Here is a 24,709-nt window from a genome sequence, read left to right as displayed (position 1 = left end):
ACAAATAGTTGCCACTATTATAAAAAGAAAAAAAAAAGCAACAAATTAACCTTCCTGCTCTTCAGATCTGGTTGTTTGGCACAGCTCCATAAAACTGAACAGTGCCTGGAATCAAACTCATGGAGAATATCCCATTACTCAGTAAAAAAGCCTTGCAGAATGGATTTTCATTGCAGCAGCTGTGTGCTCTAAATATCTTATATGTGAAGTATGTTAGCCCAGAAGTTAAAAGGAGCTAGTTTTACATGCAATAAAAATATTTTAAAATACCCATTTCATCACCTTGTATGGAAAAAAAATGCTTTAAAAAAAATCTACTAAGCATCTTCCTTCAGTGGTTTTCTTTCAGACTTTAGCTTCAAAGTGCACTATTTCTTAATGCATCATTCACATTTGTTTTATTAACTTTTTCACCTTAGCTAATAGACTTGCAACAGAAAAGTATATTTGCAGTAAATGTCAAGTGTGTGAGGGAAACTACTTAGACTTCTTTTTCCCACAGTAAAGCATCATAGTATTTTCTCCTTTAAGAAAATTTCTAATTATTACAGATGGCAAATTCATTCTTTTTATTACTGCAGCATTACTAGAATGGTGAATTCTTAATGGATTTTTGTGAGTGCAGGTTAAATAAGATAATAATTTCCTTTTCTGAATGTGGAACACTGTGAATAAGAGATTAATAAAAAAAGTATTATTAATTGATTGAAAAGCATGCATACTACCTGCTGCTGAATCTCATCTCTTGCTGTTAATCTTCCCTTAAAAATCTTTCCCTCAAAGGAATGAAAAAATTAAGATGTTTTCCACAGAAGTGTTTGATAATGTCATTTCCTCTCTCTGTTGCTGTAATATTAAATTGCTGCCGTAGACCTGTATTGGTTTCACAAAGACAGTTTTACATAACTGATTGCAAAAAGAAGCATGAAGATGGCTACATTCAGATTTCAAGACACATTTCTATTTCTATCCATAAAAATATAGACACATGTACTATTTAAAATGTAAGGAAGATAATTTTAATTAAGGGCTGAATTTTTTAGCATTTTGATGTTTGAACAGTTAGGAAAAGTTTGCCTTGACATAGAAGATATTTTTTTTGTGGTTGCAGATACAAATTTTTACTTTGTGCAACCTGAAAAATTTGGTTTGGCCAATTTTCTGATGCTGTCTTAGTTTTGTTTCAATCAAAGCATCACTTACAGAAAGGAGACACTAAAAAGAATTTGTGCATAACAGTTCTGATCTCTAAGATTATTTATGCATCCTTAATCCTTTATTTTGTAGCTTGTTATTAACTCAGCTTATTCTATTTCTGTTTCAAAATGCAGAGAATTATTTACAGTGACACTGGTAACACCTGGTATCTATAAATCTATTAGTTATGTTAACATCCAATTACATCTTCAAGTCAATATAGGTATGTCTGGAAAAACATCACTAAAGTGTTTAACTCAGATTCATCGATATGAAAGGGAGCTTCTAAGTAAAAATCCCTGTGGAGCCTGTCTTCTGTTATTTAGTTTCTCAGTGTGAGATATCATAAAGAATCTACAAGACGATATTGCACAAACACAGTTCTGCAGGGTTCTTGAAAATAGTTACTGGTTTGTTCCTACTAAACTGATAAAAATCCCCATCAGAAAATGACCTTATACCTGTCAGTTTTAAGTACTCTGCACTTGTTAGAATCACATTTAAGAAAGTGCAGGACCATATTGCAAAAGTTAGATTTCACCAGCACAGTGCATGGCAAACCGTCAGTAAGTGTGCTTACTGTGCTTTTAAAACAGAGTTCTGAGTGTTTCAGAACTTGCAAAACTTCAAATAGAAGTGCTACCCATGACAGTCATCCTTAAAACACTCAAGTCCTTTTAATGAAAGCTAAAAGAAAAAAAAAAAGCCTATTTCCTTTTTTATTGCATTAAAATAAGCTCTGATAATAGCAGTTCACTTCAGCAGTTCAGGTTCTTCATTTTTAAGCACCAATCTATACCCTACATAATAAGCTTTCAGGGCTGAAATATAACAGGATTTCACATATATTGATTTGGCAAATCCCAATAAAAATCCTCCATATTCCTTTCCTATTACAAGGCTTTCTTTGTAGGAAAAATATGAGATTTCCAAAATGACGGATTTAAATAAATGTAAGTATTTTTCTTCAGATTGGCTCTGTTTGTACACTTAATACCTTTTCTTGATTCCATCATCAATAAACAATAAACATAAACATTTACAGCTCTTGGCATGCACGTAGTGAGAAATCCAGCTCATACTTTCATTTGTGAAGTGATTATTTCTGCCAAATCTGGTTTTTAACATGAAAGAAAGACAATTTGTAGCTTTGAGAGTGCAAGATAATACTGTTACTGCAGTAAAGTGTGGCTATGGGGTTAGAATGACATTGTAAATAGTAACAGAAAAATGCAGGAAAAATGAGTTAAGTAGCCAGAGCAGAGATTGGTCCCAGTGTTTTACATCCACCAGCAGTGCTCTGCATTAGCGTTCTTGATAGGAATTAGGATTTTCCTGCTATACTTTGTATTACATTAAAATGTACTTCTCAGATTGCATCTTCACTGAATTATAACAGTGCAGTGAGGACTTGGGGTATTTCAAGATGATTGCTACTGTTTGGAGGACATGAAATTATTTCAGTGATATCACTGTTCTTTGGGTTTAAACTAGTGAAGACCACTACCAATGGTACTGTATTTTAACACACCACACTGTGTTTTCAGGACAATAATATAACTTAAGTAGTTTTTGCTACAGGCGCATCACGTATTTGTGCATTTTCAACACAGTTGAAGTAAGAGTCAGTAAAGCATAAGACCTGTTCTTTTAACATCCAAAAGCAGCTTTTCATGGAATATTCATTGCCAACTACATGCACTGAAAAATTCTGAACTATTAACTGACTGCAAAAACAAAATCCTTACATTCATCAACTGTTTCTCTCCCTGTAACCACTGTCAAGGAATAGCATTTTAATTCTTCAGCTTGACTTCCTTCTGGTTGGGGGGAGACTGTCTTTTACTGGAAGATAAACATGAAGCACAAATTGTTGAAACTACATTCAAGTTACACTCTTAAGTACAGAATAAACCCAAATGTATTCTGTAGGCCAGGTGATCTGCATGTACATGTACTATCACCCTGATATGCATGGTGGGCCATTTTGTCAAAACCATTTGCTTGGAATCAAATTTCAAATATCCTGCAAGAGAGTAATCAAGTTTTCTGTAAGTGTGACACAAGAATTTCACTCCCTCACTTGAAATATCCTTAACCTGTACTAATTTAGTCCAGAAAAATCTTGTTCAAGCCCTTTACCACTACTGCTCCAAAATGTTCTCAATATTTCAATGGGGGATCAGAATTTATTTCTTGTAGGTTCCCAAAAACCTCCTTTTCTAGGCTACACTTCATAGGGGGAGAAATACAGAAAAGAGCAAATATTTGAGGTAAAACAGTAGCCATTCAAATATTGTAAGGAACATTCAAGTAGAATGAGTATTCTCCTTAGAAATAAAAAGCAGTCTTGGGAAAGATCAGTATCTGGAGATTTCTGTCCTTGCCAGGGGCTCCTTCAGCCAGTCCTACTTAACTTTACTTAGTAAATAGCAACCTTCAAGAAACAAAGTGAAATATTCTCTGGTAGCCAGAGTATCAGGAGAGTGCATTGATTATAGATGCCTGATAATGTATTTCTGCAACTGTAGAAGGCCACTACAGTTTTTACTAAAGCTTAAAGAAGTCAGGGGATAGAGAAGGAGCCACAGAAGTGGCACTAGCAGCAGCATTTGTAATCCATTTTGCCATGGAAACAGTTGCACTGTGGAATCCCAGTTTCCGGTGAGTACAGGTTTCTAAGAAAAGCCAAGTAGACAGCTGTTAGAAGGCTATCAGAGCAATTCGTACTGCTGGTGATTAGCTCCCACATCCTCTTCCCTCTTTACCATTAAATCATGGCCCACATGTTGCTTTTTAATGATAAGTGATTACTGAAATTATACCAAAATGCTGATAGATTAATTCAGAATGTGTTAAAAAAAAAAAAAGGAACACCATGCATCTTTTCAATAACATCCCTTCAGCAGCTTGTGCCACTTTGTTTACCTCTTGAAATATATCCTTGAAGACTAAGTATGTACACTTAGCATGTGGCAGCTGCCAAATAATGGGAGATGTTTCCCACTACAACTGTCAGTGCATTAATGACAGGAAGTACCTTGGAAAATAGATTCTTAAAAATAAGGTTGTGTTTGGGCTTCCTCTGAATAGGAAGTAGTGTAATTACCCATCCTATAAGGAACACTACAATAAAACACAACAAAGGCAATGGCTAATTAAAATTACCTGACTTCACTGAGTGAATCACAGAGCCTTCTTTTGATGACCCTGTCCTACAAAGTGATATGCCTAAACTTCTGGTAATAAGTAGGCATGGAAAGTCACATTGCCTGAGATGTCACCCATTCTAAGCCTATAAGTAAATGTAAGTGTATGGAGTACCGTAAGTGTATGGAAATATCTGGTATAGACAACTGTTTGAGAGACACTACAGGTAACAGTATATTGTACAAAAATTGTTTCAGCAAAAGGCTTCCCATGCAAGAAGGGAAAAACTAAAGTCAGGATTCTGCTAGAAAAATATGACTACATATAAAACCAAATAGTTGAAGTACAATTATTTGATGAAAGACTGCTGAGAAGAAATGCTGAAATAAAGTTCAAGCAAGCTTATGACAGGAAAAGTACATGCAGCTGTGTAAAACATGATGCTCTACAGAGAAAGGGAGACGTAGGGAAGTAACTCACTTGTGTGGTGTTACTTTATTCTTTAGCAATAATAGACCTTCTCCAGCTGAGCTCTGACTTCTCAGGAAGGCACAGATGTGCTGGGGTAGAGATTCATTGCTGGGAGACAACTGGCTTGGGGAGGAAGATTCAGTAATTTGGGTAGAGCAGGGACCTCAGTGAGAATGAGAGTAATGCTGCTCTCATTTTCCAGCAAGCACTGGAACTCCATAGCTCTGAACAGCCCGAGGTTTCCTGCAGAACAGGTACACACCTTCCTCCCTGGCCAGTCCCTGCAACAGTTCTCTCTTGTAGTCTGTATAACTATTGCATGAGTGCTACTCAGGCTGAACCAGGGGACAGAAAGATGAAAAATATCCAGGCAGATCTGAGGGAATGGAGGAAAGATGCCCCTGTTGCTTTAATATAATCAGGAGGAGAATTATTTTCTGTACAATATTGTGTGATTGCAACGTAATTTTGCTTTCGGCTCTCACTGTTTCATGGTGACAAAAACAAGTTCAGAGAGGGTGGTTTTGTTTGGTACACAAGTGTTTGATGATAGGCGAATACAAACAAGTGGACTGAAACATGAACATTCAACAGAAATGTGAACAAGATGGAAAAAAGAAGAATCATTAAAATGTTACTTTTACAGGAAAGGAGTTAAACTGAGATGGGAGGCTTAACCTGGACATCAAGGAAATCTTCCCTACTAACATGCAATTAGGAGAATGGCCATCCAAGGAAAATCTCAAAAGCATAGAGCCTTCTTATTTTGCAGTGTAGACTGAGTAATATGAAAATTATTCTGCATGCAAAGCAGATAAATGAGAGGTCTTCTGCTTGGTGGTGGTGAGGATTTTTTTTTTGTTTATTTGGTTTGGTTTTTTTTTAAACTTTCAATATTAGTCATTCATAGCCAAATGAGCTTTTGGCTGAACATGCACTACAAGTCCCTCCAGTTTTATATCAAGAACAGATGATTAGAGAAACAAATTATTTTGAAATATTATTATCTTTCATGGCCAATCCTAATATGTTCTTTTTTATTATTTCAGGGTGCAAGTTGAATTCTATATGAATGAAAACACATTTAAAGAGAGACTAAAGCTCTTCTTCATCAAAAACCAAAGATCAAGTAAGCAGTTGGATTAATTTCTGTTAAGCATATTTGTGATATTTTCAAGTAAAATCAAATTCAGTTGAAGGCAACAGTGAAGTTATTATTAATTTTCTTCTGAGTTAAAATATTTAAATTTGAAAATAATGTGCTCGTGTAGGATCAAACAATTAGTGATGTCACGAATTATTAAATAAAATCATGATTTTATTCCTGTGTCATGATCAAGTTGACTAATTTGCAGTGATCTGGCAGCAATGCTCAGTGATAAGTCGTGACCTTGTGACTAGAAAAGCAAAGACACTTAAGATGGTGAAGGAAAAAAAGCTGCAAAAGTACCCAACTTTTTGAAGTGTTAAGTATTCCTAAAATTTCAAACTTTGTCTACACTGAAAAAAAGAGAATTTGGAAAGGAGACTGTTGGGGATGTGGTACTTCAGAAGTGTAGTCCTTGTCATTAGCCTATAGTCTAACTTATCTTACAGTCTTAACAATATAGTCTAAGCTAGATACATCTTCATTGGTATATGTGCTTAAAGTCATCGGCCATCAGAGAAGAAAATGTGGAGAAATTAAGATTTAATCTTTTTAAATACATCCATGCAGCTGGTCCAAGTGGGTGGAAACATGGAATGTTATCCAGTCTTGGTTAGAACGATGGACCTCATAGGTCAGAAGATCGGTACCTTACCTCAATTTTCTTCTGTGTAGCGGGACTGAAGTAACCTCTCTTTGCCTTTCACATGTAAAGAACTAAAATTACAATAGCTTTATACATAAAGCTTTCAGATTACAAAGAATACATTTTTCCTTTGTACACTTAAAATTGTTTTATGGTTTTGTGTCTGGAAAAAGACAGAAAAAATAAAAGAAATAAATTTTTTGATGTCCCAGTCTGAAAATATCCAGACAAACAAAACTGGGGAGACAAGATCAAGCTTTCAAAAATAAGACATACCAAAAAAATCTTCTATCTGTAAGAGCTAGCAATAAATAAATACCAGTTTTATATCACAGAACTTGGTAATTTTATTGGCTAAGCTTCTTTTACTTTCCAAGTGTTGGAAGAAAAATATTCCTCTAAAAGGAAAGAAAAAAAAGAAAAAAAAGGCACCATGAATAACAAGAAAAATCCCCAAACCAAAGTAGTCAGTATTAATAAGTTCAAACACTCCTTCTACTTATGCAGATCTTGCTTCTTGTCCAAATACTCAGAAGCAGAATCCCCCCAGAGAAAGCCTCCGAAGAGCTGCTGCTGACACTGTAACCTGCCTCTCTGTTACGTGTACTCATTCAGTCCTCCACTGAAACAGGAGGACTCTCTTCCCCAGAGGTACCAGGGAGCTGATGAACAAAGATAATAGATTTTCGACAGTGTTCTGTGAAAGCACTAAAACCTTCCTTCACATATTAAAGATGGACTTGCTATCACTGAGAAAAAAAAATTGTAAGCAGGATCAGCAAATTTTTTGGATAGTGTAACTAAATCAAACCTGTTCACTGAACAGTTTTTGATAATACCACATGGTTTTACCAACCAGAGCAGTCAGGTCTAGAATTTATAAGAATTTTCTGCAAAATTCTATCCTGATCTAAATCACATATGGGCCAGTAACTTGAAATATCAACTGTTTTATTAATTATTATCCTTATTGAAACTCATGAACTGATGAAACAAGCCTTCATCTATGTCTCATGACAATCTAGTTTCTATTAAATCTTCTGCAAGCAAATGTCTAATCAAATTCAAACAATATAAAAAAAATCTTACAAAGGTGTCACTCAGGACCCTCACCAAAAAAAAAAAAAAAAAAGAAAAAGAGAAATAGAAATAGAAAATGACATAGTCATAAAAGCATGACTTGCTTGTAACTTGCCAGGACCACACACTGCATTATCACACCCAACAGTTTGTCTCAAAGGGAAAAGATAAGTCAAGTTTCAAGTCAGTGAAGAGGGAATAAAGGATTACTATCACTAGGATATGAACTATTAAGAGAATATTTTGGTCCAGTTCCTAAAGCCAACTGCCACCAAAATGATTTTCCTGAAAATCAGCTATATATTAATGACTTATGGGAAAGGAATAATGGGAGGTGATTCCAAAGTTCTCACCTGGTACCTGTCACTCTGTTTAGATCAACTATCTAAATTTGACATTTAATCTACAAAAATGCTTGCAAGGAGAGCATGAAGAATTTATAATAAAAGTGAAAGTCGCAGTCAGAAGTGGTAAAACATAATGTATCACTTTATATTTAAAAATGCTTGCAAAAATAGCAAACACTTGTTTAAACTGAGAAGAAAATGTTAAAATTTGACATAGTTATATTTAGTTGACATAACAAGTAGATTTTGAAATGTTATTATCAATTATTTTTTTTAAATAAGACAGGAGTATGTAACAACTTTCTTACATAGACAGTGAAATTGCATTCCCATTAAACAATATGTAACTGCATAACAGTGCATGATGGGTGGAGCTAAACAGAAGTTTCAGGCACCACTCATATTCAAAACATAGAGATTTCTGTGCCAATGACCCTGCTACTTAAGCAATCTGGCTCTGAATGGAGAAAATTAAATTAAGTCAAGCAGACGATGTTGATCCATTGACAGCATGTGAAATACAGAACAAAAATAGACAGGAAGCAAACAAATATGAAATGCTTCCTTTGTACCCGAATAATAATTGAGAAACCTGTTTTAAACGCCTTCTGTAGTGTTTGTGCACCTCCTTCCCACATTTGAAATCCTACATCTCCATGATAGTGGAACACATGCATTGCTTCCAACTCACATGAGACTCCCCAGCTATGAGGCTGCAGAATCTTTCTACCAGAGAAAAAAAACATTTTTTAGGCCTGCATTAATTACCCAAACTTTAGCAAGGGTGGCTGCATATGTCACTAATGGCTGAGGCACACAGAGCAAGGAGAAGTGACCTAGGACAGACTTGAAGCCTGTTTTTCCCTATTTATATTTTAGTAACTGACCCAATCACTTATGCTACGGAACCTGTACTTTGCCTTGCTTTATAAACAACCCCATCCACAAAATGCACTCTCTACTGAAACCCTTAGATGAAAGCATGGCTGGTTTGAAAACCCTGCCTCCCATTCTGTGGGAAACAGCCATTCCTATGAAGCTGTCCAGAGCCCGAGTTCCAGAGCTATCAGAACAAAGATTTGAGAGTTAAGGGTTTAAGGCAGCGGGCTAAACCATCAGTCTGCTGTATCGATGTAGCTTTTAATCAGAAAAGAACCATTTTCTTGCAGCATTTAAACCAACATATAATTTCAAAGGATGATTAGAAACCAGGCTATTATCAATGCAGAAAACAAGTGTTTCACACCAAGAATAACATTATGGAGCTAAAAAAAGCAGGAGAAAAACAACAGACTTCTGTACTTGCCCAAGAAAGTTAGACAATAAAAAATTGGTGGGCTTTTCTTGTTTGTTTAGGTTTAGGGTTTTTTTTAAACATGATCTGCTTTCCTAGTTGTAATAGCCTAGCAACCAATAGGGCAGTCATTCATATTCCAGCAGACTTCCACAAAAGGCTCAGGACAAATAAATAATTCACATTTTCTTCAGCAACAGTTCAAACAAACCTATAAATGAGGATCATAGCAATGGCCAAGTCAAATAATAGGAGACCACTTTTGTCCATGCTTCCTTCTGTCCTTCCCCTCCTTCAGCCATATTGGGGAATAGTCAGTGGCTAATTACTCTTGATAGGGGAGCAGGAATCCTTAGGTTAATGTTCTCAAACCCAATTGCCAGTAACAGCTGTGGGACTTCTCATGGACCACAGGATTTTAACCCTTAGTTCACAGAAACAAGGTGCTGTAAAAGTCTATCCAGTTCTTATGTGATTACTGCAACTTCATAATTAAAGTAATAAGCAGTTTTATGTACTAAACCTAAAGATTTTGCTCAGAAATTGCATGGTAAAATATTTACGAATCCATTTTCTATTTTTCTGTGTTTGTAGTAGATGGTGTTTTAATGGGAAAGGTACTAGTAGACATAAAAACTGATTTATGAGTTTTATCTGTAAGGTGCTGATTTTGAACTTAAGACTGAGTAGAGTTAAAAAAGTTTACCATAAAATCATTTACCATAAAATGATTGTGATTCTCTCCTTAGAAGGGAATGTATACACACAGCTTTGGGTATGCATTATTTGGGTAGTTCTTAAACCACAGAAGTATTTGCGTTGAGTTCAACAGACCTGCTGAAGTATTTGCAACACAACAGTAAAGCACAGTGTCCTTGCTGTGACTGGGGCAAGGGAAGTCACATCTGTGTAAGACTCAGAGTATTCTGCTTTGGATAGAAGGGCTCAGCCATGCAGAACTGGACTCTCAGTTTGCAAGACTAAAAAAAAATATTGCCTAAATAACCTCTAGTCACCTAACGTTAGTCAACTAACAGTTTTAAATTGATTAGTAAATGAATGCTTATGTCTAAGAGTCAGATAAAAATATTTACACTAGCACAAAAGTCTGCTGAATTCAATAGCAGTACTAAAAATTTAAACCTTAATCCTCTGATGACTGCTAAATCACATAAAAATACAAAAAAGTTCAATTTCAGTAGATAACGGCTCCATTTGGCAGTGAAGTAAATTGCCCATGTGACAGCAGTAAGTGTCCATGTGGATCCCTTTGAAGGAATCCTGTCTTTGTGCATGAAACCTATGTTTGTGGGAAATAGTGTAATATTTTGTGATAGTCTTTGTGGTCTATTTGGCTAGAATATTTACATGGTCTGTAGAACAAGCTGTTGATTCAGTTCAGCTGTGCATTCAGCATGACTTTTAGATGTCCTGATTCTTGAATGCATAGTTATTCAACATCAGTATTAAAAATCTCCAGTTTAATATTTTATAAGTTGGAATAGAGTTATATATTCTGTATGTGAAGCTACTGCGTGAAGACTTTTTTAGATATTAATATTTAAATGCTTGCCACTGCATATCCCCTGCCTCTGGCTGAAAGTATGTCTTTTCATGCTGCTGTGTCCTGTATCTCAAAAAGCATTGTGTAGTTCTGGTTCACCTCCCAAGAAAGTGGACTTTTCAAACTACCAGAGACCCAAAGAATGGCATGATTGAATGATTAACAGCATAGAATAGTTTTCAAACAAGTGACTGCATAGTTCTTTACATTAAAACAGGCTGAGTTATATAGACTGGTTATATAGACATTTGCTTTTTACTACAAGACTATTCTAGTTCCTTTTATTTTTACCTTGAAGGCTGGTGAAACTTTAAAACCCCTGAACTTATTTCAGTCTTCTCTTCTCTTCTCTTCTCTTCTCTTCTCTTCTCTTCTCTTCTCTTCTCTTCTCTTCTCTTCTCTTCTCTTCTCTTCTCTTCTCTTCTCTTCTCTTCTCTTCTCTTCTCCTCTTCCTCTTCCTCTTCCTCTTCCTCTTCCTCTTCCTCTTCCTCTTCCTCTTCCTCTTCCTCTTCCTCTCCCTTTCTAGGTCTGAGAATACGATTATTCAATTTCTCTCTCAAGCTACTAAGCTGTTTCCTATACATAGTTCGTGTGCTCCTGGATGATCCTACACAAGGACTCGGATGGTAACGTTTGGGGTTTTTTCCTCGTTTCTGCTCTCAAAGCATTATTTAAGTTATAAGAAATAAATTAATGAGTACATGAAGGATTTGTTTTATGTCTTCCAGATATTTTGAAATAATTGCAAAGCTGCTCATACATTGTGAATGGAAATAAGCACTAAAATAACAGTATTATTTTTTTCCCTTTACCACTAAAATAATCCTGGCTCTCTCCTTAGATACTGTGCATCAGATGTAATTGTGCAAACATATATTTTAGATGTATTATTACACGAGATTTCTATGTAAAATTGCAAATGTCTGATTCCCAGTTTATGCAAAATTATTTTTGGATTTTGCTTAAATTACTTAAAATCCCATATCCTGGAAATGGACAGACAAATACATGAAACTGAGCTTTTGTGCAGATGATATTGATGATCATTTTATAGCCTTCTGCTTTCTCTGAACACTTCAGAAGAATGAGACCAAAGGTACATTCTATATTCACAATGATTTATGGATATAATGAATGGTGTAGCACACCCAGAATTGCCAGTATGGTATTCTATATCACCATTTTTATTAATGTGTTACACAATTAATCACCAAATGTAGAAGAAATTGTAATTTATTTAATCTGTTGTATTTATATCCTGGGAATATTGAATCTCCTCAATTTTTAATGCTAATAAGCATCACATATTTTTAACGTACTTCCTTTCACTTCATTTGATTCTTTTGTCCTTAAATGCTGAAAGAAACAAAGCACATAAGAAAATACTAAGCTTAGGATGACAGAACCAGCAGTCTTCACACAATGTTAGGCAAGGGACAGAGTTTGATTTCTAATTTTAATATTTGGATATCAGTTAAATCTAGTAAGGGTAACACCAAAAAAAGCTAGTGCATGGGAGAAATACTTTACCAGAATGAAATCCAAATAAAAGAGAGGTAAAGAATATTTATTTTATTCAGCAGTGCATGAGAGAAGGATATGTGAATGGAAGATGTGTTTGAGATCTTTTTTGGTCAAAATTTGTCATGAGAAATTGTAAGATCTGAAAAAGGGCCGTGAAGAAATTTCCCTGAAATACAAGACCTATAAAAACTGCTTTTGACTCTAAATATACCTTAGAATGTCTCTTCAATAAGAAGAAACAAACAGTAAAGTTTCCACGAGAATTTGTGGAGAAGAGGAAATACATCCTTAGAAATTTAGGCACATTAGCAACTAAGGGACTTAACATTTTCCATCTAATCATGATTTCTGGCATGCTGCAGTTCTTTTACTGAGACCTCTAGTGAGCCCAGATGAGTATATTGTACTGCATGGTTCTGTCTGGGTGTGCAGGACAGGTTAGAATATCAGACCTTGTGCCAAATAATACTTTTGTATTTATGTGCCAAGATGCATATTCATATACATCTGCAGGCTGCTGAATACCTCACACTTCTCCTGGGCATGTCCTTCAATCCAAGTGCTTCACAATTCACCAGAGGGTGTATTTATATTTTCTCTGCATATTATTCCCTTACATGGTGTTGTGGTACATCTCAGAGAGTAGTTGGTGTGTTCTGTCTCTGAATAACATTTGTCTGCCTGAGAAGATTCAGGTAAGTCCTTCTGCCTGCTCACTAATCTTAGAAGCTGTGCCAGACAAACAGCAGCCCATTAATGCCCTAGAGATCTTGAGGGCTTGATACCAAAAGTCCTGCTTGAATGCATTTTTAAAGATGTGGTGATAGGAAAAAAAGTAATTTCTAGGTGCTGGGTCACAGCCTGATGAAAGAACCTACTCAGCATGCTGAGAGCGTGGCCACAGAAAATGTTTTCACCTGGTTGGTTTTAAAGTGACAAATCTGGGAGCAAGTCTTTTCATCAGATTTATTTCCTGTTTTTCAGAAATGCCTGCACAAGTTGGTGTCTTTCATTTACTCCTTCAGGCACAGTGGGTGTACAGGAAAGGGCTTAAGACATAAAGCATCCTTATTAATGGGTTTAGCACTGTCCCGCTCACAGCTGGTACACGTACAGTTGTTGCTAATCTGTGGGCTGCAGATCCCTTTACTTTCTGCTGACCTTGCTTGCTGAGGATGAGTGAGGATATTTATCATCATTTACAGATTATATATTCCCTCATCCCTATATGACCATGTAAAAGGAAGATTTGTGCCAGCAATTAAAGGCAAGATAACATCATGTGTATAATGACCAATATTTTTACTTGAGTAGCACCAGTTTTGTACTTGAAATACTGCTGCATGCATCTCCAGCCCTCCTCACATCCTCAAAACAGGTTAGCAAGCGTAGTTTGCTGCAGTCTTTCCTGTTGAGAATGTGCTCTTTGTATCACAGCCTATCCATGGGAGAGGATTTCTAGGGTTCTTGATCTTCAGTGTATATTGTGTACTTAGTTCATCTTTACAAAGTGCCATTTCAGTTGTCTTGCTTTTAAATTTGAAAAGAAATCTTCAAAAATGTAACCTGGAATGCTTCACAGTCTTTTATCTACAGATATGGAACACATACAGCAGTACTTTCTAAAAGTTACTTTACTTTTAAAAATGTCTGTATTGATTGCCTTGGGTTTCAACTATTGCATGCATTTCATGGACCACTTAATGACGTAATTAATATCCCTTTCCTCCCATATGTTTTTATGACTGTGTTCCCATACACATTTGCTAATGAAAATGGACTTTGCATGGATGGTATGGCAACTATCAGTAAGGAATTAAACCGGAGTTGTTCCAATCAAAACTACACACCTGGAACAATTGATTGGTGAGTTCCTAAGTTAAAACAGCAACCCAAGAGTCCACAGAATGGTGGGAAGCGAACACAGAAAGACAAATCCATTTCCATCTGGAATGGTGGCATTTTAACATATAGTAGGGATGTTTCTATAAATCTCTAGCCATTACTTACATTTCTGAATGTTCAAACTGCATTTGGTATTTTAATTATATCTCTTGATTGCAAAGTGAACTGCTGGACTGGATGCTGGTGTGAGATCTGGGTTCCATCAATGCTGATACCTTCCAGAAATAAAAAAGAATGCCCTTAACTTAAAAAAAAAACAAATCTGAGTAGGAGTAAATGATTAACAGGAAATTATTGTGCCATTGAGAGTTTCCCATTCCAGTGGTGCTGTATCAGGTGCCTATTAGCATTGATAGGATTCTTCCAAGATATCACAGCCCCTAAGAGTTTAATACCATTTATATCATTATATAGATAGCAAAATGTTCACACAAAAGGATTGTCAGTTTCCCATAGGAACCTCATGATTTGCTGTGGATTAGAAATACAAGTCATGTCAATACTCAGTAGGTAACTACTGATGTAAAGTTTTTATTACTAAGAATTTTTTTTTTCAATAAGCCTGCTCTAATTTCCATTCACATGTACAACATTTTTTTTTGTCTGAAACACCAGATTATAATTAATTTAATATTTATTTCCTTACTGTAATGAACAGGTCTCCCATTATTTGGGTGAATCGAAGCTTACCTTTGTGGGGATTACAGGTAATATGTAAATGACAAATTCATCTATTGCCATGTAACAACTGCAGATGATACTGATTTACAGAACTGTAGCAGTGTTAAAGGATACTTGGAAATGTTGATGTCAGTGGGGAAATCTTGGACACCAAGTATAGCAAAAGCATAGAGATCAGAATATCTGTACTAACTCTCTCTGTGAAATGAGATTTTTCACTAAGAAAAACTTACTACTTAAGCTTCCAGATAGGTTATACCATTGTATTCTCTCACTGTGATTGGTGTAATGCCAATGCACTGATTGTACCTCTACATAATACACAATTTTCTAAGGGAAGAAGCCCTTGCAAATACCTGTAGAATATGCACAGTTTGAATAATTCTTGACCTAGATTCAGATTTCTTTATTAAATTTAATTTTAAAATACTGAGATATTTATTTGTCTATGCATGCAGTCCTTTTCTAATATGTCTATTTGGTAAGGGGAGGAATTTATTTGAAAATAAAGCCTGAGTTTATCTAAAACTAATAATATATCAGCTTTGGAGAATCTGATATATTCGGATTGCCTATTTTAATAATTTTCTATATTTTAATTATTTCCCAAATCATAGCATCTTTTTATACTTCTAGATAAAGACACTGTGCACCCTTCAGAGCTTTTAGCTGTAGGGAGTGTTAATTTAAAATCCTGAGGCTTGACCTCAGGCTTCAGCCTGATAGACTCCATCTTGATGGAATATCCCCATAATACACATTAAAATACAAATACTTTCTGTGCAAAGAAAATAAGTAAATTCTTAATATCTATAAAGTAAGATAAGTATTAAGTATTTTGTTTTACTATTTTGATATTTGACTATTTAAATATTTTAAATTGTTTAATACATACACTAACTACATAATCAAATTGGAGGCTGGTAAATCGAGCTCAGCTGCATTTAAATCTTAAAATGAATAATTATTCATTGGTATAATTTTTTTCTGCTTTCAACTTTCTGCATTATACACAGTAAGAAAAACAGTTGCTATTCCACACATTCATAACATCTTCACAAGAAAGTAAAAAGCTGACTGAGTTTGCTTATTTACAGCTTCTTTCTCTCTCTGTCATGTGGGAAGATTTTGGTACTGTTTAGGAATAAATGAAACTCAGAAAAATAACAATATCTATGCTTCAAGCAAAATGCTCTTAGCTGAGAGGGTTTCAGAGGATTCATGGAAGAGCTGTTTTATATAATCTTTTATTTTCATTGTAATGTTAATATCTATTCTCTAGAAGCTGGTATTAATACACATTTTTTTTTTCACTTCACTTAAGGTATCTGTGGCCGTAATAAGTCTCTTTGAAACTCTGTTGCTAAGTTATCTAAGCTACAAGGTAAGTACTCTTGGTTACTTTTATGCAGAATTCATTAAAAAAATAATGAGTTTAATCTTTCAATATAAAGTTTGTGTACCTGTGCCCATGCTGGTGTACAAGCAGGGAGTTGAGAAAAACACACTTCCCGAGGATAGAATGTTGTCACACAGGCAGCCCTGCTCCCCAAATTTATGAGCAAACTGTAATATCTAAAGAGTGGAAGTCAGCAATTAAATGCTCATTATTTTCCATTGTAATTTCAAAACACATTCTCAAAAGTGACCTTGATTTTTTGACACTCATTTTAAGTTGTGCAGGTTTATTTGTCTGTCCATAATGTATTGGACACAATTGTCATTGATTTTAAAGCCGTATCTACTCAATACATATAATTCAAGGTTTAGCCCTCTAAAACTGTGCCCAGAAAAACTAGGCCGAGAGAGTACTTAAAAAAAAAAAAAAAGGATATCTGCATACTTGTGTTATTCATCTATGTGATGCTATTGGAATATCTTTTCAAAATGTCTTGTAATCTTTTGATTTTGCATTTTTGCATTTGGATTCTCCTTTAAAAGTTAATTTTTCTTCTAATATAATTATTCAGTTTTCTTCGTTCCATTTTGTTCTGCTATATTTCTGCATTTTTAATATCTTTAGGAGAAAAATACTAAAAGCATTTGAAATAATTTACCAAAGAAAATTTGAAAATATCTTGGGGGATAATCTTTTTTTTTGAATTATATTTTGTATTACTGACACTCAGTAGCTATCAGAGCCACTGCTGAATTTAGAGCGTTGTATTTCAGTGTGCTTACTGAGTGATTATGGCATAAATGTGTCCTGAGTGCCCAGTAATGCTAAGAGGCTTGCAGTTGTCTGCTGTCTAAAAATTATTCTTCTTAATCCTTGAAGCATATATTATTTAAGGGTTGGGGGTTACAAGTGCAAATCAGTTATGGGCAGAAAAAGTGGCAAATTTATATCCTGGTGTCTAAACAGTAAAGGGCAATCACAGTTTGTGCTGTTCCTGAGTTTATTGGGCAGCATTTTCTCCTCATCCATTCTGCTTGTGATTTGTATCAGTTTCAGTGGGTACAAAAGATGAATTCTTGGCAAATCAGCTTCCATGAGAGGTTACTCATCAGTGTGTGATGGATGGAAAGCTCTACTACCCTGATTTGTTGCATACACCTGTCACAGAAGTTGAGGCAATTTTGTGATTCCACTCCCCTTAAGAGAAAGAACTAAGGGATTAATCTGAGGAACAATAAAATTTGTCAGTCACATCAATCCACGTGATGCAAACACCTCCTTTCCTCTGGTCATGTTTTCTTAGTTTTATTTACACCATTCTCTTGAAGCTAAGAATGGTGCTATTTCACCCACGGTAAGGCTTTTCTGCACAGCTTAGGTGACCAGAGGTGCCTTGGTTCATGTAAATCTGTGGCAGATTACTTATTTTAAAGAAACATTTTCAGAGCTTTCACAATTTAGGTAACTAACTTCTACAAGTTAGAGAATTAGCAAGCGAGAAAACAAGAAAAAATGATTTTGTTTGCACTGGAGTGCACGTTACTAGGATTTCACAAATAACCTGTAAAATGAATTAAGCAGACATTTGAGAGAATACTCCAAGAGATTGACCTTTCTGATACCTGGTTCATGACATATGAGAAATGATTCAACATGCAGAATAGTGAGGGGAGAGTAGCATATCATGCTACTGTGATACAGTGAATTTGCATTTTTTATAGCTTTTAAATAGAGAGGAATGCAAAGGATGTAGCACTGTGTTGTGATGCTGATCACTTGGATCCAGGAATGGAAGGTTTACAATCTGCATTCTCACAGCCTAAAGTATTACATGAGGGTTTGTCCTTGGCCAGAATTCTGAAAGATGTCTACATCAAAAATCTCCATTGTCAAAAGTTGCCACAGACATCTGGCAATCCTGCATATGCCTGGTGCTCAGGCACTCTCAGGGCTTTGAGCAGCACCATACATTCTCACTGCAAAAGGCAGTTTTGCAGAACTCATGATGCATTTATGCATTTCCATGTGGAAGCCAGAATCCTACAGCTGCACACATCCCTAATTACCTGGATCCCATCCATACTGGCACTGTGCCTGCTCAAGTAAATTATGTGACATTTCTTCTCTATAATGCAGAGGAGGAAACTCCTAACGTTAAAAATGAGGAAATCTGTGAAATCACAGAATGGTTCAGTTTGAAAAATCAGATTTGATTTTGATTTTACTCTTCATACAAAACCCTCTCAATTTATAGGCTCACGATTTCACCTGTATGTCTGACTCCCACCAACTGCAATTAAGTGGAAGACAATAATCCCTGTCCCTGATGTATAGTGGCTTCCAGATGTGGAGAGTTAAAAATGGAGAAAGAATTATATATGATACGGAGGTTGTATTTAATTTTCAGTGGCTGTATCAGGTGGTTATTTTTTCAGGGAAGATGAACATGTCATTGCAACTGAAAATATAATGCTCTACTGCAAATTCTTGTAATACTGCCATGGTATGTGCTACACTATTATTGCATTACCTGTGATGGATTTCTGCTACACAGCATTAGTAAAGCTGTAAGTCACTGAAGTTCAACTACCTTCCTTTTCTAATATTTGGATTTTCACCTCAACATTTAATCAGACACAGCCACTGCACAGATTTGGAAAAAAAGTAGAATTTTCCTCATCCTGTTGCTAGCAGTAAGCAAATTAAAAGATCAATGCCACTTCACTGAAATATGGGGGAAGACCTCTCATTTCATGAAAGCAAGATCAAGTTCCCAAAAGTCCTGAAGTGCTCTGAAGTATTGGTGGCAGAAACAGAGAAGTTGATATTGTAGTCCTAATTTAAATATTAATATTTAATTTTAATATTAAACACTTGATTTCTTCCTTACTTCCCTCTCCAAAACAGTTGGGAAAGAAAAAATACAAAGTAAAGATAAATGATAAATGCAAAGGATGAAAGGAAGGAGATTTAAAAGTATATATCTTTTACTTGGGAAGTACAGTATTATAGACTATAAGAAAAAGGATCCAGAGTGATCTATATTCCATATTCACCTTTGTCACATGTGTTTAAATTTGAGATGAATGATATTCCTGAATTTCAGGTGTGGGAGAGACTCCATGTGTTTCATTGGGACATCACATGTATTTCTTGTCAGAAATGTGTTTGTAAGCTGACTGTGACATTGTGGGGTTTTTTTCCTTTTCTTTGAAGGGAAATATCTGGGAACAAATTCTGAGAATACCCTTTCTCCTGGAAATAATTAATGCTGTCCCTTTCATCATCACGGTAAACATGTTTGAATTAATATATTTGCACATTGCATTTTACAGCTGCACAAATACTCTTACTTTTTTAAAATAAATTTTTTTCTAATGTGGATGATGAGTTTGTGCCTATGGGAACAGAAATTTGCCAACAATAAGAGGATAGTTTGCTGCTGGAGTGAAGTCATACAGATAACTTTCCACTTCCTCTTCCATAGGCACAAACAAAACCAAAACCCTCTAATTCCAACTACAGCACAACCAATAAAATAAACCAGCTGGTTGTAGAAATATAAGAATCACTCATGTCTGCAGTGAAAACTGACTGTGTTCCTATTTTATCTAATTATCTTGCATGTGGTTAATTACAAAGGAAGACAAAAATGTTATTTAAAGCCAAATCTCACGCTAGAAACACATTAATAGTAAGTATTTTTCCCAAGTGCTTCATTTCTGCTTGAATAGTAAAGCTCTATTCCTCATCAGAAAAGCTTCTAATGAATTTGTTAATTCTTCTTGCAGATTTTCTGGCCAGTCCTAAGAAACCTGTTTATTCCTGTATTTTTAAATTGCTGGCTGGCAAAGCATGCTTTAGAAAATATGATTGTAAGTATGCAAAGGAAATAAATATTCTAAAGTTGTGGGGTTTTTTGTATAATGTCTTTAGTGCGATTTTGGCAGTACAGTCCAACCCTAATAGGAAGCTAACCAGATCTGTATTTAGATTATCCAAATGGTCAAGCATTAGTAAACTGCTTTCTGCATCAAAATTTGAAAAAACCAAGACGTGAAATGAAATCTCAATTAGTATAAATTGTTACTGTGCCAATACAGGAAATGGCAGTGGATGGTTCTTTTGCTACTCTGCCATTCATACACAATTGCAGGGAATTCAACTGTTAGGCCATAATTGGGCTTTGCAGCCTGTAATTTGTAAACTAGACATGAGCAGACCTCAAGGCAGCTTGCAATAGGATCAGAATTGTGCTGGGGTGAACAAAGAACTAGATATTACTTAAATAATCACAGAATCACAGCTGGCGCTTCTGCACCTTCTACATGATCAGCAAACTCATAAGTGCATTTGGGTGACTGCATTGCTATCAGAGTACTGCATAATTCCTCTACAGAATCAGATCCTGACTTACTGGTTCAAACCCAAAAATAACGCCTATTTTCCATTACTACAGAATGATCTTCACCGAGCCATCCAACGCACACAGTCCGCAATGTTTAACCAAGTCCTCATTTTAATATCTACCTTACTATGTCTCATCTTCACTTGGTAAGTGGCCAGATGCCCTTTGTTTTTATTATATATTTTGGCTTGCCTGGTGGAAACCAGGCAGTGAAATAAGAAGGGTGGAACACATCAGTGAAAGTGTTAACTAGCACCTGGGGTGTGAGTGCACCAGGTTTGGAAACAGAATCTGGATGCATGGGAAAAGGAATCCTTCTTACACCCAGGAAGGAAATACAGATAAAGTAAAAACACAGGATAAAGCAGGCACATACACCAGCCTCAGCAGAGAAGTCACTCACATATGAAGAGTACCAACAGAAGTAAATTGACCCACACCAAGGTCACCTTCCTCTGTCTGCTGGGACAGAGAAGAGTGTGCTTTATCTCAGCCATAGGACTTGGACCGAGTCAGGTTCCCCTAAGGATTACAGGGCATAGCTGTTAATCCAGATTACAGACAGTGTAGAATGTATTAATCTAGAGTACTGACGGTACTGGATGGTAGGTTCAAACAACCAAAATGGATTACTCTGAAGAATATTTTGCTGCAAGATCTGAAAAACTTGAATTTACATCCAGAGAAAACACCACTTGATTGCCCCATGTTTACATTGTGCCACAGGGATATGGTGTTAGCCAGGGCTGGAGGCAGATGAAGGAGACTACATGATTAGTCTGGCTATACGGTAGCTCTGTAGCTTACTCAACATACAGAACTTTCATATCAGTAGTGCCTGAGAACTGAGAATCATACTCGGGGGGCCATGTACAGCGTGATACAAGCTGGTGTACTAGAGGACAGTGAAGAGAGAAGATGGTTCTGTGTGGAAAGGCTAAATCACCTGTATTTGTTTTGCCAGACAAGATGTCTTTAGGTTAGCACATTGATAAAGTTTGGTGTGTCATTTTGGAGACAGTAATTCGATTTTCTCTTACTTTATTTCTCTGGCTTGCTTTTCTGATAGTCACTGTTATGTGCTGCCTAACCCTTTTGGTAATAACTGTAACATAGCACACGGCTTTTGGAAGAGGAGTTTGCTCTAGCCAGGCTAAATGAATGGTCCAATTTTGCCCTTTGTCTTAGGGCCACACACCTGCTTAATAACAAATGCTGCCTGTTCCAGAAAGTAATGAATTTTTGTGATATTTAATCTCCTATTGAACATTATGTAATTTTATATGCATAAGGATTTGGACATTTTTAATTTTGATTTTTAGTTTTTTACAACACAAGGTGCTATTGAGTAAATATTGCTTCACCTTTTTTACCTACCTACTTCAATATTTTACTGAAATGCTGCGCAAATTATGTATCCTGCTCACCAGCAGACATTGTGACAACTGACAGTAAGACATGCAGGAAGTGGCAAGCTCACCTGTAATTATGGCTGGGCTCAACAGCTGCAGATACTACTTCATTATAGTTCATTATTTACTGACCTAGGACTGACCCTGCTAGACTTGAAAATAAGCTAAATGAGATGAAGACACCCAGTAATGCAGTAACTAAGGAAACAAAGCACTTTTTGACTGAGAATAATAGTTCAAATATCTGCAGCTTCTCTAAGACTGGAGTTAGGTTCAAGTGATTGCTACTCTTGTCTATGTGAACACACATAATGGCATTTTTACACATTCTTTCCTTATACTACTGATTATATATTTAAAATACCCAAAAAACCCCTCTATAAACAGTCCAAATCAATTAGTGTCTTTGATTATGTTACATCTGTGGCGAATTTGAGAGAGCATTTAATCTTATAGACATAATTTAGAACTTAAATGAGTTCCTTCCTGCTGAAGGTGGACCTAAGTCCATTGCTGAAATCTGTCCACTTAGGAGTGCCTTTCACCAGACTGATCTTTCATGTTTTCTGCAAAGGCAAGCAGTACCCAGGTCAGTACCCCCAAACATGTTTGGGAGCCAGCACTTGCATAACACACAAAACCTTTCAGTCATCGCCAGTCTGTTCCCATAAGCATGCTTTGGTTCCATTTAGAAACACTGCCCTGCTCCATGTAGTACCATGGCTTCAGCAAAGCAAAATGACTAAGCCTGGATTAGTAGCTTGAGTACAGCGCCTTCAGTTGCAGAGCACTTTCCTCTTAGAGGATGAGGGACATGCTCATGGTGTGCTTTTGGCACCACTGATACCTGCCCTCATCGAGCCTCCCTGCTGACACTCAGGCCCTGGGTGGAGTCAATTGAAACCCCACAGCCCCCTTAGCTCCTGCTTGCCAGGCTTGTGCCATCTGCTGCAAGAGCAACATCAGCACTTGTGAAGCCAATATAGCTTTAAAACACAGGGTTTTCTGTTCAAAGCCACCTTTTTTTGGCAGACACATAGACAGAGATGGAATGGAGCTTTTTATGGGAATTTCATGATTTTATAAGATGGTATGAAGCCCAGAAAGATTCCTCATTGGCATTGTTCCTGTCTGTATATAATAAGAATTTTCAAAATAACTTTACCATAACTAGGAGGAAGCCCACAGAAAATGAATTTCACCTCGTGCATCATCTGTAAAGGCATCATTTACATCTCCACATCAGAATCTTTTAAGTGGTGGTTACACAGATAGGCATGTGCTAGCTTATGTCTTACAATTCAGGTGGAAGCTTTCCAATGAAAAGTCAAAAAGTAGGTTATCTGAGGTTACAACTGGTTGGCTAATCTCACAGTTTTTAGATACCATTGTTCAGGCTGTCCTTTGCACTCAGAGTATAGTAGAAAAAAGCTTTTTCTGTGTTTTTGTATACAGCTGACAATTTTCAGTGTTATTACTGAACAAACAGTAATCACAACAAAATTTATGCTCAACTCCACTCTTTGATCTTTGGTGATAATTGTTTATGGATGTGGGGGTGGAACTCATTCGCAGGTCAGTAAATCTATAAGACCATTTTGACGTATCTTTAATTTATAGATTACATACAAGGGTTTTTTTTCCTCCTTTTTCCTGATGTCAAAGATAGATTAGGCTGTCCAATAATTTTTCTTTCTTTAAACATTTCAGTGGCTTTGTAACCAGAGCAATTTTGCATCTACTAAAACATGTGTGCTTCAATATGACAGACAGACTGTTCAGCAGTTACTACTGAGAGTGTTCTAGCAAGAATTATAGACCTAGTCATAATATGTGTTGTGTCATTAAGCTAATGGATGTTTGCACTTGTTTGTCAAATGGAATACTAATTATTTCTGTAAACTCTACAAGAAGACAAATAACAGCGAATGAGTATTTCAGGCATCTTTCTGTGACACAGTGACTCATCTATTAAAAGTTATTTTGAATTTTAAAGCAGTGTTAGTCATATATCACCAGTGTAGAGTGATTAGCTTTTGAAGGAGGTGGCTACAAATTCTTTGAGATGGACAGTTACTTTTTTTCATACTCAAACCTCCACAAACTTTGCTTATGCTTTCATGGAAAGCTCACTGAGGTCTATCTTAACATTTTTTACACTTCAGTGCTTTCAGCATCTGAAAATAAGGATGTTTTCAGACAGTAGCTTACAGAATACCTGTAGAATGCCAGTACTGTAGCAGTAGGAGTAAGTTGCTTGAAAGGGTAAAGACAAATCCAACAATGATCTAGTCCAAACAAGACAAGTCAAGACCTTATGATTTGGAACAATGTGTCAAGGGAAGAAAAACCACTCAACCAAGAAAGAATTAATCACAGAAGATTTAGAGAGAAAAAGGTATCTGAGTGCTCCAGTTCCCTTTATTATCAATAAGTAGATATAAACACCTCAGAAGGTGATCTGAAGGGAGCTAAATCACCCCG

General features: G+C 36.1%; 1 protein-coding gene across 3 annotated transcripts in view; it reads left to right on the top strand.

Annotated features, from left to right (window-relative positions):
- The window catches only part of KCNT2 (potassium sodium-activated channel subfamily T member 2), a 114,600-nt gene that overhangs the window by 22,325 nt on the left and 67,566 nt on the right, over positions 1-24,709 (top strand). For all 3 annotated transcript variants that reach the window (XM_068199586.1, XM_068199587.1, XM_068199588.1), the window contains exons 2-9: positions 5,868-5,947; positions 11,423-11,522; positions 14,230-14,286; positions 14,984-15,032; positions 16,331-16,390; positions 19,622-19,696; positions 20,197-20,280; positions 20,865-20,959. In XM_068199586.1, the coding sequence (XP_068055687.1) occupies positions 5,868-5,947; positions 11,423-11,522; positions 14,230-14,286; positions 14,984-15,032; positions 16,331-16,390; positions 19,622-19,696; positions 20,197-20,280; positions 20,865-20,959 (600 nt within the window). The remainder of the gene's footprint in view (positions 1-5,867; positions 5,948-11,422; positions 11,523-14,229; positions 14,287-14,983; positions 15,033-16,330; positions 16,391-19,621; positions 19,697-20,196; positions 20,281-20,864; positions 20,960-24,709) is intronic.

This window comes from Anomalospiza imberbis, chromosome 9 (genome assembly GCF_031753505.1).
Source record: "Anomalospiza imberbis isolate Cuckoo-Finch-1a 21T00152 chromosome 9, ASM3175350v1, whole genome shotgun sequence".
In the NCBI taxonomy this organism is placed as follows: Eukaryota; Metazoa; Chordata; class Aves; order Passeriformes; family Viduidae; genus Anomalospiza; species Anomalospiza imberbis.
Note: the sequence above shows the minus strand (reverse complement) of the source record. Positions and strands in the feature narration are given on the sequence as shown.